Here is a 16,947-nt window from a genome sequence, read left to right as displayed (position 1 = left end):
CTGTACTGTCAAAAGTTACTGAGAAAAAGTGGTTTAGGATTACTTTGTGTTTATTGTGCTCGTCAATGTCATGAACTTTGCCGCCATGAAGATGCGATGTTATGTGTGCTTGTCACTTTAGCACTTTGTGATCATTACTGTGTGACCGGAAGAGCCATTGTTGTATGGAGGTCATAATACAAGAATAATAATAATAATAATAATAATTTGGTGCCAGGATGCATGCTCATACAACAGGTACCTAGAGATGCGCCGCGTTTGCCGCAATGCGCCACATTTGTCACAAGGCGCCATTTCCGACAGATATCCCTAGTAAAAAAGTCCTGTAGGACTGCATTGAAGTCCTTGAACTCCTACAGGATCCTGTAGGATTTTAAGGATTTCTCTGAAGGATTGAAGAATCCTATAGGATTTTCATGAAGGACATTTGAATCCCACACCGATGTCCTACAGGATCCTCTAAGATGAAGTCGTACATGATTTTATTCCTACAGGATCCTGTAGGATTTCTCCTGTATGACCCAATCCTGTAGGATTTTGTCCAGCAGGATTCTATAGGTTTCTGTCGTTTATGATCCTGTAGGATACTGAGTGCAGAATCCTATAGGTACGACTCATGGTCCTGCAGGACACTGTTCGACTTTCCTTCGCAGTACCTTAAATGATTTTATCCACAAGGGCCCTGGAGAACCTTTCATAAAAGCTTATAGAAATATGCCCTGTCCACTTAGGCATTATCATGTAAGATGAACGCGTCGACCGCGGATCTGCTACTCAGGCGTACGAAATGGACATAACGTGGGAGGGGCGGCCGGCTGATCATCAGCCAATGTAACGTTCGAGCAGAGTCTGTGCGGTGCTGTGGTTAACGGAAGATAACGTTTGTTAAATGTTCGTTAACGGGTAGCGCCGGACCGCTGCGAGACGGTCCTCCGCACTGCCGCGCCGCCGCCGGTGGCGGCCCCGCCGGCGCGGCGGCGCGGCGGCGCGGCGCTCTCGGACGCCCCGGGCCGGGCCGGGTCCGGCGGGGGTGAGCCCCTCGGCCGTCCCGGGCCGGCGGTGGCGCGTCTCGCTGTGGGGGTCTGTCCGAGCGGCCGCGTCCCCCTTACCGCATTCCGGCGGAGAGGGGTCAGTCTGGCGAGAGGTTTGGTGCGGTGTGCACGTGAAGTGAACATACTGGACAACCACAGGTTTGCTTCAATTATTTGAAACACCTACTATCATAATATTTTCCAGACAGGACCACACTTCAATCAAGTTGACCACCTAAAATACCATCACATATCCATCCAAACAGCTGGATGATCAATAATGTAATGTTGTGCTGGGGGGGGGGGGTATAATACTCCTGTTTGAGCTGTTAACTTTGAGCATTGTCCTCATGGCTAGACGTACATATGAGGTACTAAAGCGGCGCAATGCCAGACAATTTCTCTTCAAAATGTTTGACATTATACGCTATTTTACTGAAATAATCATTTTTACATGTTTTAAAGTCATCTACAAACTCGTTCAAAGTAAACCACACTCACACGTAAAATGAGAAGGAACACAGAAGCACCGACGTGAAAACAGGCCCGTTTCATTTTACGCGGCAAGTAGAACAGGAAGCCAATATTAAGGCCGCAGCAACGCCAACGGGGCCGAGGTTGCAGCGCGGCCTGCGATGGACCAAGTGAAGCTGAACGAGATGATCGGTAAGTTTAACTGCACGCTTAAATTACTCGGTCCGCATCAGGAATGGGCTGTTAAAAATAAAAATAAAATATTACAAACATCGTGGTTTTATAACGTATGTATCTATATTGTACCCTAGTGATGGGGAAAGTTGTACGGGTGTTAAATCTGAATGAGTCATCTTTTTCATCTTTTTTCACAGGAAACTTAAACTAAAGAAATCGGAACTGCGTGTCATCTGCAGAGCGAAAGTCAACGACGAAACGAAGCTCCTGCAGCGCCGGACTGCGACGCGCCCGGCACCTGAGCCGGCAATGTACCTAACTAGTCCGACGGTGACCTCCAAGTGTAAAATGGGCATTATGTGGAATACATTTCGCAGTCTACGAATTTTGTTGAAGCCGATAGCTGACTGTGATTACGTCATTGAAGTGGGGTGCTAAGTGCTCACGCAGAATGGCTGGTTCAGCTACTGACTGATATCCGTGAGACATACGTATTGTAGGACACCCTGTATAACAACATGTAGGTTTCATGTAGAGCACCTGTAGGGCATTATGTAGGATTCCTGTATGACGGCATGTGGGACTTGCTATAGCATCCCTGTATGAACGCATGTAGGACAACCTATAGGATTCCTGTAGGACATCCTATAGGATTCATGTAGGATATCCTATAGGATTCCTGTAGGACATCCTATAGGATTCATGTAGGACATCCTATAGGATTCCTGTAGGACATCCTATATAATTCTTGTGGGACATCATACAGGATTCCTGTAGGACATCCTACAGGATTCCTGTAGGACATCCTACATGATTTCTGTAGGACAACCTACAGGATTTCTGTAGGACAGCTTATGGGATTCCTGTAGGACAGCTTATGGGATTCCTGTAGGGTATCCTATAGGATTCCTGTAGGACATCCTATTGGATTCATGTAGGACATCCTATAGGATTCCTGCACGACATCCTGTAGGATATCCTGAAGGAGTCCTACATGAATCCTTGTAACAATTTCGCACAAGAATCATACAGGACTAATCCTCCATGATCCATGGAGGACGATCCTACAGGAATCCTATAGGACTTTTTCACTAGGGATGATTAAGGATACAGTCGCGATGGTGACTGGAAATGGTACCAAACGAGAGTGCATTTCGTGGAAATTCATAACGGCATCATTCTCATCTGCTTTCTCTCGTTTTCAGTCTCTCACAGCAAATGTTCGAAGATACCGCCTTCGCGAGACAGGCACAGAGCGGCCGGTCTGGTGGCTGACGCGGTAGCCCGAAGACACATGTTCGCTGGTATGGCTCACACAGTCTTGGCATGATCGCTCTCTTCAGGTCACAGAGACCTTCCTTTTAGACCTGACCCTTGAGATGAGATGATAAAGAAGTCACTGCACAGCAGCAAGGTCACCGAAATGGTGTGCCCTCAGCGGAAAAGGAATCGTGGGTCCACTTTGGTTCGAGGAAGGGAGCGGCGACACCGTGACCGTCAATCAACAGCGCATACCAGGCGGCGCTGAGGAAGTTCTGAGAGCGAGTCCAAACGAGCATGGCAGTCTCATCTATAGACCTTATGTGGTTCCAGCAAGCCTCCTCACATCGCAAAAATAACGCTCAAGTGCATCGAAAACCACTTCGGTGACCGGCTGATATCTCGCGGTGCCAGTCGGAACTGGCCTACCTGCTCATCCGACCTGACCCCTATGGATGTTTTACTGTGGGATCATCTCAAGGGCCAGGTCTACAAGGAAGGTCCAGAAAGCCTCTGAACTGAAGAGAGCGATCAGCAAGGCTGTGTGAGCCATACAAGCGGGCTATCGTGTCAGCAGCCAGGCTGGTCGCTCTGTGCCTGTCTCGCGATGGTGGTCACTTCGAACATCTGCTGTGAGAGATTGAAAACGAGAGAAAGCATGTGAGAGTGATGCCATTATGAATTTCCACCACGAAATGTTCTCTTGTTTGGTATCATTCCCAGTCACATGCATGCAATGATACATGTTTTATACGAGTTTAAAATGTTTCCATCCTTTTTGGTCCACCCTGTATAGCATTGAACTTGCAATGAAACAGAGATTAATATGTATTCTTGAAATTGTGAAAAATACGCTATTTTTGATATATGACACATCGAGTCTTCCTTCATTTGTATTTTTGGACTCTTGGACCTTTTTTTAATTCTTATATTATCTAAAAAATATGTGGCTCATTGTTATAGTCTGTTTTTCGTATCTTCTACCTTCACTCAAAGACGGTAAACTCTCTAATCACGTGCTCCAGCGAACATCTAAATAAATCAACACCGCTGCAAAGTCAATTTTTATCTCGAACGCAAGATCGAACGTCTGTCCCCTTGGCCATCTCGTTAATCAAAGCGCAATGTTCTTTGTCAAGTGAAATGCATTTGCATAAAAAGTGTCATCATATTTTCATTCTGACATAATTATCCCTTTCTAATTTCATTATGTTTTCAAACAACAGAAAGAAGGGCAATGGCCTTGGTCTCAGACAAGACAAAATGATCGTAACGTTTTCTTTCAACGTTTCAAAGCAAAAGAAATGTGGGTTAGGTGACTGAAATAAGGCGGTGAAGAAGGAGCACAACCAACGAATATCACCAGAATAACGAACTTACTTCCTTGGATAGTCCAGAAAGAAAAGTGTTGAAGACGCGGAGAAACACCGACGGTGGTGGCACAGTTCAACTCCGTCATGCTTTCAGCGCAATATAATATACGAAAAATGCATGCGTGGGTGTTATTGTTGTTATTACCTGCATTTGTGTATCATAATATAAGCCCTAAGGCGTTGGTGATTGCCAGCGGTCAAAAAGTCATGTCAGATGATAAAGATCACCAGCAGCTTTCGACTAGCTGCTAGAACTAAAAATGTTTCGACGGCGCTGTAGTTCAATCGGTTGACAAGGTTTGGTCAGATTTGTCCAAACATGTTGAGCACGGGAGTTTTTTAAATTTATGACCTTCAGTGGCCTTCACTATTGACCTCAGCAAAATGCGGTATATACCTATATAACTATATGATATATATGTATACTGCTGAAAGTAAATGTTGAGAGCTATCGATTCTTGCCCGCGTCTTCGCATCTTTCTTACTTTCGGGATGATCGCGTGAGGCAGATAGGAAAACTATAAGATGAAGCAAATCTGCCTGGGGACCCCCAAGCGGGCGTGGGCTAGGACAATTTTGTTATTCGTCCGTGTAAAATTTATCGCAGCGTAAATAAAGCAAAACATAAATTAAGCATTTGAAACAAATATGGCAGAACATATAACACATTTAGTTTCTTTTACCCAATGAAAAGGAAGTGCAAGCTTTAAACTATTCTTTAAATGTTCTTAGCAAGAGCGCTTCGCACAATGCAAGTACCTATGGACAGCAAAACGTCCTTGTGTATAGGTCGGTAGTCAGTACGAATAAACCGTGGTAACGATAATACAAGCGATACTCTAGCTTAAAGGTTTCTTTTCCGATTTTATCTGCGCAGCGAAGGCGAACTCTAACACGAGCAACAAACTCCTGCAATGAGTGGTGGGCCATGCGGTCAAGATTTGAAAACTATACCCTAAAAACGTGCTGGAGGGGCAAAACATCTTTGAGTGAAGGTAGAAGATACGAAAAACAGACTATATTATAAGAAGTATGCAAAAGATTAGGAAGGTGTTCTTTTTATAAATGTATTTATTTTGCTCCACGATAACGGTTTCGAATAGTGATTTCGGGAGGGGAGCTTACAAATGGCGTGGTAAAGCTACCTAGTGCCATCACGGGTTACTGATCTTTCATTTGAACTCTGAGTCATCTGAAAAAATGAAAAGAGGGTTCATCCAACCGTCTTTCCTATAAGCGCGAGAGTGAAAAAGGCTGTTTGGTTCTGACATTGTTTTGGACGCCAATGACCATAGCTGTCCGAGATGAAAGTTACAGGACGCAGACATGGTGTCCTCCAGAGGTCTCACAACTTGTATATCTGGGAATTTTTTAAGGTCACATGTGGTCAGGTCGGTCACGTGACATCACTGTTATAAGTCAATGAGGAAATATAAAAAAACTGTTATTTTGGCGCCGAGAATGATCTAAAACTATCTCACGTACATGGTATCGTGATTTCATGCACTCCTTGCAAAGTCCAATGCTTCACTTTTGCATTGTTAACCTTGCGTGACGTCATTTACGACGTTGCTAGGGTCGTACGAGTTTTTCGTCAATAATTCCCGATGAAATTGAGCTAGAGAGTCAGGAGCAGGGCTGCGGAGTCGGAGTCGGAGTCGGAGTCGGAGTCGGTCGGAGTCGACAGTTGTGACCGGAGTCGGAGTCGGAGTCGGAGTCGATTTTAGAAACCCGAGCCGGGGTCGGAGTCGGAGTCACCGAAAATCTGTCGACTCCGCAGCCCTGCTAGGTCTGCGGAGTCGGAGTCGGGGGTTGGAGTCGGTCGGAGTCGACAATTCTGGCCAAAGTCGGAGTCGGAGCTGTTTTTTGAAAGCCGGAGTCGGAGTCGGAGTCGGAGTCGCCGAAAATCCATCGACTCCGCAGCCCTGGTCAGGAGAGCCACCAATGGACTCGGGAAGACCTTCCGAATCGAATGATATGCCATATGATATCCTTTGGCCAGCTTCGTGACCTGAGGGGCTCTGAATTGACGTTGACCCGATGTCAACTACTTAAGTTGACCTCACCCAAACAAAAAGCATATCATTCGACGCACCTGAGCTAAACGAACACAATGATGCCAAAATCGCGGCTCTGCGGCCATTTTTTGCGAAGTTATTTACTAAAAACCGAACCCGTAACTTCAGTCACTTGACCTGACCTCAGACGCTACCTGAGACCTTAAAACCGGGTACCAATCGCTGCGACTTGTAACGGCAAACACGCTGGTTTTTTCACCGAGGCTCTAGCTCTATTAGAAGCGAAACGGCGTGCTGGGGTCGTATTGACCCTCTCGAAACCCATTTTGTTTGCGGGAAAATGAGGAACTTATAGAAAGAACACCTTTCTAATTTTTTGCACGTCGATTTGCAATGACATGAAGTTTATTTTGAAAGAAATTAAAATGTGAAAAATTTTGGTCCCAAAAGTCATTAGAGATTAATGAAAAAAATTTAGATTTTTGTTCGACAAAAAAATTTCCCCTGGAATTTTTAAAAAGTAATACCAGTAAAACGCCTTTTGGGCGAAGGACGAGCGAGCGAGATAGTGAGCCCTGCACGTGCGGAAGGGCGAGAGGATACTTTCAACGGACTTGTGCAAAGCACCCTTCTAACCGGTTGCTAGCGGTGTGCCAAATTTGAACGCAATCGGCCCAGCCGTTCCTGAGATCTGGAAGCGGCATTCTGCACGTGCGCACGTGCAAACGGGGTCAAAACTGACTTTTGCACGGCACCCTCCTAACCGGTCCCAAACCGTGTACCAAATTTGAGCGCAATCGGCCCAGCCGTTCTCGAGATCTGGAAGCGCCCCCTGCACGTGCGCACGTGCAGTAGCACCCTAACCGCAACACATGGGAATGCATTGCCTGGTGGGTGCCTACCTGTATGCCAAGTTTCAGCGAAATCGCCCCAGTAATTACCGAGTTATTGAAATGGGAACAAATTTGACACCTCTTATTGTTGTATTTTGCACGTGCACTGGGGGGTCACTCACATAGATCAAGAGTATCCGACCTTTGGTAGAAGGGATGCAGCTACCCTATAAAAATTACCGCAAGACAATCGCTCAAGCCGCTGCTGAGATATGGGCCTCTCAAAATCACTACTTTTGCAAAACTGCTTGAACACCCTTGACTTTTCACGTGGCACGTGCCACGACGGTCACTGAGATGTATCAAAAGTAGTCAATTACGGGGTAGAAGGGATGGGGCTACCCAGCAAAAAAGACCGCAGGGCAATCGGTCCAGCGGTTGCTGAGATATAAGCCTCTCAAAAGCGTTACAGGCCGGGCCGGGCCGGGCCGGGCCGGGCCGGGCCGCTCATACTGAGCTTTTTCCCTTATATTGAAAAGACTTCGCTTCGCTCGCTGCGCTCGCTCGCTCGTAATTAATTTTTGATTCATCGCAAGCTTAGTGCTGTTCACCCTTTGTTGTTGCTTAGCCCGTTCTTGAGTTATGCCATCAAACTCACCGTTATAAACCGAAGTTAAAAAAATGTAATGCAATATAACTCAAAAAGTTTTCATCTGAGAAGTCTGATATTTTGCCAGGCGTCTTTGGGGCCTATGATTACCCCTAAGACCGATTTTCATTAAAATCTGAGAGATGAGGGTGACGGGCCTGGTACGATCTATCGTGGAATGCCCCATCTATCAGTGTGCCTCGTAAGTGTAGGAAATCCTCGTTCGTAAAACATGTATTAGGACGATGACCAAATCATCTTAAAGGGACCCTCCCACCTTAACATTAGATTTGAGTTGAGATAGCCAAAATGGGGTCCCTGGCTCACAATTACCGGTTTCGGCACTCACAACATCGAGAAATGCCTTAAATCGGAAATATTGAATATCAAAATTGCAGCATTTTGATTCAGAGGGGCTAATGCATAGGAATACCCCTCTGAATGTGTGACATCATCGCAGATATCTAACGATTTTTAAATGTTTGACTAAAACGTTTTGTAGCACGCGGTGGTATATGCTGCTTTGCGCGTAACAAATGCCGCATTTTTTAATAAAGTCGCTAGGAACAGCGGAGATCCCAAAAAGTAAACAAAAGTAAAAGTCTAATATCTTGAAAACCGGTGAATAATTTTCGATGAAATTTGGTAGATATTGGCTTTCGCTCTTTCTTAACCGAGCGACATCACTTTCATGCCAATTCATTGACTTTTTTGAAGGTGGGAGGGTCCCTTTAAATGCCTGTTAGTAACAATAGTATGGCACCTAAACTAATTAGCACTGCTCAGTAATGAGCACGTGCTCCATTTACATAAGTACCGCTCAGGTAGCATCTCTGCATCCCCCCAGTTCGTTAGTGTCAAGTCAAAAGTGGCTTGGTAATGAACGAACTCAACAGCCTGAACGATTTAACCAAACTGTAGCAGCTCCCAAGGTAGCAGCTACCCGGTGCGCTCCCTCCAGCATCCTGTCTCAGGCTCGTAGAACTTTGCGGGCTTGAAGTTGCGTGCGGAGCGCCGTGGTCCCGGTGGGATCCGAACGGTGTCAGCTGGTGGGAGTTCAGCATTCCCTGGTGGACGCTGTGCATCCGTTACCACTGGATCTGAGCATGGGCTCAAAGTCGGAGCCAGTTGCGTGTCCTGGGTGTGACGTTCTGGCTCAGACTGCACCCTTCGTGTCTCGGGTGAGTCAAGAGGGTGGATGACTGGCGTCGACAGGCTGCTGGGCGCCTCCAGTCTGCGTCCAGTCACCGGGGCACGAGGTCCGATACTGAGTGTCGCCGGTTGGAATGCCCTTAGGAATCGGCGATTTCTGTTCGTGGTGCGACCCGTGCCGTCCACCTTCACGCAGTACTGGTCATGCCCCAGGGCTTCCATGATGACGCCTGAGCGATCCCATTTGTCTGGGTGGGAGGCGGGAGCCATGCTGATTTTGAATGAAGACATGTTCGCCGACTAGAAGAGGACAGAGCGGGCGAGATCCCTTGACGGTGTACCGCGCGGTGGCAAGGACGGGGCGGGCCCAGTGGGTCAGCGACTGGTCACGCGGATGGTACCGTAGCCTCGTGGGAGCGAAGCTGCCGGGACCTGACTCGTGCAGAGGCGGTGGATGTGCACCAGGTGCGAGCGGGGCATTGGTCGGGCTCTGCCCAGTATCCACTGGCGGATCCAGACGTACGTTTGGGGGGGGGGGGCAACTCATGCAAGTAGCCAAACATAGGGTACCCCCAAATCCTGCTTTCTCATCGGATTTAGGCCACTTATTTTCCGTCACAGGCCTGACAAAAACTTTTTAATTAAAAAAAAGAAGTATAAAATGGTAGCCCACGCGACCCATGCCCTTATATTACTTTGTAAACACTTCACATTGCTTTTGTCGACCAGTTAACCCACTCCGGGTCGGTGCTTGGCGCAAACTTTGTGGGCCGGGAGGTGTTTTAACACCCTCTGTCTAGAAAATATAACATGGCATTAAAGAAAACGACCTACCTTCGAAGTTTTCATTCAAAGCTGCTAAAAAGCTAAGTGAATAAGTTTCACAGTAGGAACAATGTTCCCTATGATTTTTCGAACCAGTAACTATTTTGCTAACTTTGCGACAGTTTTACCAAAACAATACAAAACGTACAGCGGCATTTTTGCGACAAACCGTAAATTTCTATCGTTTCTCTCAAACTAGTGAACGTAAAACGGTCGTAACAGCGCATTTTTTGTAATGTAAGCCTGTTCCGCTCGGCTTTGCACTGACTTGACATAAAGATACTCATTCGGCTGAGGGTGAGGGGAGATTCAGGCATGCCGCATAGGATTGTTAAGTTTGAAATCCCATGTTGAAGGGTGCGATGTTTCCTTTAAGTGCATGCAAAATGCATCACTTAATTCTGTATCAGAAATCAAGTAAGTGCACATGACCAACAAGGCATGGTTTCACTATTAACCTTCAAATAATTAAAATCGTTATTTTCCTTGATGGAGCAACACAAACGGATTTAACGCACACATAACTGTATTGTTTATATTTGTGTGGGTAAACGGCAGGTAGATCAGCGGGATCAGGAGCAGGATCAGTGACTCCGGCAGCCGGCAACATCAGTGGCGCAGGCAGCATCATCGGAGACCGGCGGGATCAGCGGCAGCCGGCAGCATCATCGGAGACCGGCGGGATCAGCGGCAGCCGGCAGCCGGCGAGATCAGCGGCGGGCGGCGGGAGCGGCAGCTGGCGAGATCAGCGGCAGCCGACAGTCAAGCCGGCGAGATCCGCAGGCGGCGAAGCGGTCCACCACCTGGCCAGTCGACGGCAGCCTGTCCCTGTGGACTTGGAGGAGAACCAAGGCCTCCAGCCGATCTTCCGTCATCGTGGACCGTAGCGCAGTCAGCGTTCGCGTGACCTTTGAGAAGAGGCGCTCGGCCTCCGCAGTCGTCGCCGGCAGCACGGCCAGCACCCGCAGCAGTCGGTGAATGGCTGGGAAGGTGCACTGGCTGCACTCGTTCAGCGTGCCGATGGCAGTCAGCGGCACCTCCGGCTCCGTCTTCGGCCGGTTCGACCACATGGCCGCCAAGACACGGAGCTCAGACCAGAGCTGTTCCGTGCAGGTTCCGATCAGGCTGGCATACTGCCTGAAGACAGGCTCCAGCTGCTCCCAGGTGGAGTCGCTCACATTCTTCGGTAGGAGTCGGCTAAGTAGGAACGCCGTCCTCTGGTGCACGCCAAAGCGGTCCCTGATGTTTGAGATGACGGCATCTAGGGCGGGCACGAAGGTGTTCGCTCGGTAGTAGGCTTCAGGAGTTTGATCGGCAGCTGCTGTGCTCCTGTGGGCGGCCCTGCTTGGAAGCCGCGGCTTCTTTATCTCTATCTTGAATTTTGCCGCCATGGCCGTGGCGTCCACCATCAGATTTTCAAACTCGGTGTCGGAGTTAGTGCGCATGTCCTGAAGGACGGTGACGGTGGAGTCCACCAGACTGAGGCACCGCACCAGGTCCATCCCTCTCTCCTGCAGTGCTGTGGAGAGCGGGCGAAGAACGCCAGACAGCTTCCGGGCCACTGCCACTCCCACCAGGAACTCTCCCTGGGTTACTGCAGTCAGAAGGTTAGCTGCCTGAGAGCTGGTGCGTCGGTCCTGCCACTCAGCCATCAGCTCCAGGGCCAGGCAGACAGCGGGAAGCTCCTCCCAGAAACGCTCCACGGCGACGTGTCGCTCCACGAAGCGCGTCTGGCACAGCTTGAGGAGCTTTCGCTTCTCCCCATCGCCGAGTGCCTCTTTCTGGGCAGTGCGCAGCAGCTCCTCGCGCTTCGCACCGCCTGTCAGGAAGGTGACCACCGTCTCCAAAGATCCAAGAGCGTTCCTGATGATGTCCACCTTGGTCAGTTGGGACGTCGCCAGGTTCAAGGCGTGGACAGCGCAATGAAAGTAGTGCGCCAGCGGCGAGTCGCACCGCATCTGAGCGGCCACTCCGACACGCTCGCTGGCCATGCAGGCCGCTCCGTCGTAGCATTGCGCTACCATGGCCGCCCTGTCCAGCCTCAGGTCGTTCAGCACTGCGGTGATGACGCGGGCCAGGTTAACGCCAGACATTCGCAGTTCAGCGCCTTCAGTGAGGGGGCGAAGTGTCTTAAAGACATCCGGATAGGATGGCCGGATGGCAGGTGAACTGAGGAACGCATATAGAACACAGGCGTGAGGTTTGGAAGGGAAGGGAAGGATGAGTCGTGATGAGTGGACAGGAAATTAGAGCATTCAACGTGCCCTCTCGACTGGACAAAAACAGGCAGAGAAACAATGAAGTAAAGAGTTTGATACCTCAAACAGGATAGGAAAAACCTGAAGCTATCCCTAAACATTTTGCTTAGACTTGCTCTGTACCTTTTTTCGGTCGGAAATAGACGCAACAATGTTTCACTTCTAGGATGATATCATTTTGCGTGGTTGAGCTGTTTCTCTGAAGCTTTCGGCACGGTAGCTCGTCTGTAGCCGCACGCACGACGCACAAACGCACCACATCCCGGCAGGCACGTAGCCAGGATTTTGATCAGGGGGGAGGGGAGGGAACAAACCAAATCCGAGTAGGTCAAATGAGAGTCACGACCACGGACCACATATGCCCATCAATAGTCATTTTTTGTACAATTTTAAGAAAGGAATTGCTGAGATGAAAACTGTCGTCTTTCTTTAATAGCATTTTTTAAGATTTCTCTCTAGTTTAAGCTCAAGCACTCAGGTGGGACAATGGCCCCAGTGCCCCCCCCCCCCCCCACTGGTTACGTCCCTGCATCCCGGCTGGCCGCACGTTCCCGTCCGAGCCGCCCGCAACCCGTCGCAGGCTGTACTGACCCGACACCTATCGGAAGAAGATAAAACTATAGCTGACCAGAGGGCGCCAGGATCGTGAGTGGTACACGTGAATGACAGCTCACAAGTTAAATAACAGACTACAAAAAATCAGCTCTTTTCAGTCACAAATCTGGAAGACAAAATTCCCTGGTTCACAAAATACCACCAAAGATTAACTTTCTAGCCTTTGCCCTGAGCCATAAGCCAGCCAAGGATGTGGGAACTAGGGAGTATAAAGCAAAGCACAGGTGGCATTGGACCCCAACTTTGTGACATTTGTGAACATAAGCCATGCTGTCCCCCAGATGCCCCATGGGTGTATGAACATCACGGAGAGGGGGAGGGGGGCGGGGCAAGGCTACTTTTATGTCAGGTTACTTTGTAGGAGCTTCAACACTCCTATGAAAGTTATTGGCAGTTTTGTGATTTTATTTACTTTCTGACCCATTTGTTGTTCTAGTTTTGCTTTTGAAACAAAAATTATGATTTTCCCAAAACATTTGGCTGAAAAGAGGGGTAATGCTACTCCCTGTTCCTAAGCCACTATGCGCTGCCCCTGACGGTGTCCCCAAATTTGTCTATCTAGGTGGGAAACGACATCAAAATGAAATTTTTCACACTCACAGCCATTTTTTTTAGTGATTTTCCACTCCTATCAAATAAAACCTAAATACATTTTCACCTAGAAAGGGCAGTTGTGTGGATGCTTGGTTAAACACTATACATTCTTAAATTCTAGAACAAAAATGCATACTTTTGGTCCTTTCTCACTTTTCAGTTTTAAATGTGTTCACAACCAGCAGTTTACCACTCTCTAAACCCTTTTTGGTGGTTTTCCTTTTAGACACCCAAGCCAAAACTCAATTCTCGGACACTGCTGCCCCCTGGCGTTACACAGAAAGAAATAGCTTTTGAGACGAGTTAGCTGGTTATGTGCGGTATAAGCACTGCATATATCCTGACCTGTGAACCAAGTGTTAACTGGCACTCGAAGTCTCTCACCATGTTCGAAGGGATCAGGAAGTGACAGCCACATGTCAATTGTCAATGCCATGTCAGGAATTCAATCCAATCATTAACGCAGATGATAAGGGACTTTTCCCTGAGCCAGACTGCTCCCCTCACCCCTACGTCGGTCTCGTATTTGGCCTGCCCCAGTGTCCCATCAACTTTGCGAACGTTCCGGGCCCAGTTTCCCTTATCGGCCTCCCCAGGGCAAATTTACTTTACAGCAGACGTATACAAAAATAAAATACAATTACCTCTCATCTTCCGATTTCTTCTTTTTGAGAAAGAAGTTGAGTGTTGACTGCCTCTTCTGTCTCTTCATTTTAAATTGCACTTGCCACAGATAAGAAGACACCTGAGGCCCTTATACAATTTCGTTTCTTGAATGCGGGCCGGGCCAGGGGTCTAGCAGACGACATGCGCGCGCGATAAGCAAAGGTGTTTGAAAGTGAGGGGTGAAGACCACGGACATCCCCATATTAGCCAATCTACTCTTAAAAACAAAAGAAGTGTGACTCGTTGCTAGGTTACTACGTGATGAATAGGAATCTGAACAGCATTTACACTAATGGTATTACTTTTCAGAGTCTCAAGAGTAAATGTATTTTTTATTTAAATGATGGCAAATATTTCGACCCCCATTGAGGAGCCTTTTTCAATGCGAAATTACATGGAATAATAAACGATGCAGACAGTGCAAAGGATGCAAGTTTCACATCAGCAAAGTAATCCTTGTTTTTCACGTGGTCGACATCACAAGAACTTCCATTAAGTCAAAAATTAATATCCTATCTGGCAAAATACAATGAAAAATTAAGATAATTTAACCCTATTCCTGGCGGGGGGGGGGCCTCAGGAGCCCCCCCCCTGAGGTTTTTTGGTTATATCTCCCAAACGCGTTGAGCTAGGAAGCTCAAATTTTCTGACTTTTCCTAAAAGGCTTCTACGCAACATGTCTGAAAATTTTGAGTTGATCTGACCTCAGGTCAGGTCACCAGAGGCGGTTTGGTGACGCTACCTCAGAAAAGTTTGCAATCACGCCAGAGCTAGAGTTTTTGACCGATCGATTTCTTCTCTTCAGGGTTTAGTTAGGGTACCAGTATGTGCAATTTGTATATCTCGGAATTTTGATATCGGTGACCTAAGGTCAGGTCAATTTCGCGACCTCCCCATTATAAGTCAATGGGGGAAAAATCAACTCCCTGTTTTTACCACTAAAACGGGTCGGAATGGCCCCATATACCATACATGACTTCATATACGATCAACCTTCACTACCTTGAGGTCTGTTTTGCTGTTGGGCAGCTGTGAGGTCATGTGACGTCATCAAAGGTCACCAAAGGTTTTTGGCCAATAACTCCGTACAGGAACAAGATACAGACGCGTGGATGGTCTCATTGTGTTCAGCTCGTCAAGACGCATCGAATGATATACATGATGACCTCGAGGTCACGTGACCTGAGGTCAACCTTTGACCTTGACCTTTCGAGGTCAACATATATATCATTCGATGCGGATTGACGAGAGGATCACGATGATGCCCTTAGTTTGTTCCTATCTTGACTAATTCGAAAGTTATTCGAGAAAAACTCTCTCCATATCTAGTGCCGCCATTTTGACTTTTTCGACCCCTGTGACGTCATCTTTGACCTGACCTGAAAATGACCTTTGTAAAAATTGTAGATCTTGGCCGTGCGTATCCGATGCCGTTTACCGCTTGTCGCTATCTTGCTTCGTTCTCGAGATCTCAGGGGGGGCCGAATCGGCCCCCCCCCGCCAGTTTCTTGTCCCGGCGGAGCCCGCCAGGAATAGGGTTAAATGACACACACTCACGAAAGTAGAACAGGCTCATTTTGTATACTGTTAAACACTGACACTACCTATGGATTCGCGTTAAGACAACTAACGTCACTAATTACGGGGGCACCGTACCTACCACATCTGACACCACAAAAGTAGAAAAAAAGGTGTTGCCCTACTCACTTCATCCAACAGGTCACACATAGCATCCTCGTGTGATTTGATTGGCACAAACTATGATTTTTCCGAAAAACTGATAAACCGCATGATGCGACTACTTCAAAACGACGTCCCATATGGGGCTCAAATGAACGCCCCCGCTGTCGATGTTTATCGAAGGGCGTGACTGTCTGATCTCAATGGCCTCACGGATTTTCCTTTTCTTCCAGTGGCTTTCGATGGCCAGAGTTGCTGCCTCAAACGGGTTTATATCACCTCCACATGCCTCAAAATGTCTGGCGGTGGCAGAAGTCTCACGTCGTCCGTGCTTCATATCGGCGACATGTTCCTTCATACGATCACTTTTTGGCCTTCCGGTCTCCCCGACGTAGCTCGCGCCGCACGAGCACCGGATCTGGTAAATTGCCCCCTTTTTCTTTTCTCCCGACACAGGGTCTTTGACTCTTACCAAGTGGTCTTTCAGCCGCTTTGACTTGTGGGCCACGACAACTCTTTGCGCTCTGAGCAGTTTCGCTATCTTTTCGCTGACGCCTGGTACGTAGGGCACCGCCGCAAATGCTTTCCTTGTACCGGTAGAATCCTGGATATTCCTACGGGCGTCCCGGCGTTTGGTGGCCTTCATGATAAACCGTTCCGGGTACCCATTCGCCGTGAAGATTTCTTTGATTCTACTCTTTTCCTCTTTCAGACTGGACGAGCTACTGCAGACTCGTCTAGCCCTGGCTTCTAAGCACCTTATGATGCCTGCCTTCATGGCCTTAGGGTGGTTTGAGTCATACTTCATGTAGACGTTTGAAGCTGTTGCCTTTCTGTAAACTGATGTACTCAGCTGTCCATTTGATCTCGATACCATTGTGTCCAAAAATGGCAGTTGATTGTTCACTTCCCGTTCCAATGTAAATTGAATGCTCGGACAAAAACTATTCAAGCGCGCATGAAACTCTTGGAGAGCTTCTTCCCCATGAGGCCACAGTATGAACGTATCATCAACGTAACGCCTCCACACTGAAGGTTTTAAAGGCGTCGAATTTAGGACAGTTTCTTCCAAATGCTCCATATAGGCATTCGCCAGTACGACCGAGAGGCTAAGCCCCATTGGTGCGCCCTCCTTTTGCTCGAAAAATGAGCCTTGGCACATAAAGTAGCGGCACTCCAGACAGGCTAACATGAGCTTGCGTATTTCTTCTACTCCTAGCTCGCTCCTCTCGAATAAAGTGTCATCATCATTGAGCTTGTCACAGATGACGTTCACAGCTTCCAGCACTGGTACCTTCGTGAAGAGCGAGACGACGTCAAAGCTGACCATCTCATCCGATTC

The 16,947-nt window shown here is 47.9% G+C and overlaps 2 protein-coding genes and 1 long non-coding RNA gene across 5 annotated transcripts in view; 1 reads left to right on the top strand and 2 right to left on the bottom strand.

Moving 5' to 3' along the window:
• LOC122388177 (probable methylmalonate-semialdehyde dehydrogenase [acylating], mitochondrial) overlaps positions 1–16,947 on the bottom strand; it is a 268,791-nt gene that overhangs the window by 155,166 nt on the left and 96,678 nt on the right. The window lies entirely within an intron of this gene.
• Positions 1,105–2,341, top strand: LOC122388181. Its single transcript, XR_006257749.1, has 3 exons — positions 1,105–1,190; positions 1,497–1,697; positions 1,880–2,341. It is a non-coding gene; the product is annotated as an uncharacterized LOC122388181 (long non-coding RNA).
• On the bottom strand, positions 9,612–14,307 carry LOC122388178. 2 transcript variants are annotated; one of them, XM_043379032.1, is made up of 3 exons: positions 13,904–13,961; positions 12,174–12,275; positions 9,612–11,961 (listed from the first exon to the last, which is right to left on the bottom strand). In XM_043379032.1, exon 3 carries the CDS (start codon positions 11,883–11,885, stop codon positions 10,503–10,505), a length of 1,383 nt encoding a protein of 460 aa, XP_043234967.1. In that variant the 5' UTR covers positions 11,886–11,961; positions 12,174–12,275; positions 13,904–13,961; the 3' UTR covers positions 9,612–10,502. The 2 variants fall into 2 exon arrangements, with proteins under 2 accessions (XP_043234967.1, XP_043234966.1); XM_043379031.1 differs by lacking the exon at positions 12,174–12,275 and having other exon boundaries at positions 13,904–14,307.

Source organism: Amphibalanus amphitrite, unplaced genomic scaffold (genome assembly GCF_019059575.1).
Source record: "Amphibalanus amphitrite isolate SeventyFive unplaced genomic scaffold, NRLGWU_Aamphi_draft 000312F_arrow, whole genome shotgun sequence".
Classification (NCBI taxonomy): domain Eukaryota; kingdom Metazoa; phylum Arthropoda; class Thecostraca; order Balanomorpha; family Balanidae; genus Amphibalanus; species Amphibalanus amphitrite.
This window is presented reverse-complemented; position numbering and strand designations above follow the sequence as displayed.

Coding starts and splice junctions, on each gene's coding strand:
- LOC122388178 (XM_043379031.1), bottom strand. CDS start 13,971: ATGAAGAGACAGAAGAGGCAGTCAACACTCAACTTCTTTCTCAAAAAG. Junction 11,962..13,903: donor AAGAAATCGGAAGATGAGAG/GTAATTGTATTT, acceptor TGCGTTCCTCAG/TTCACCTGCCATCCGGCCAT.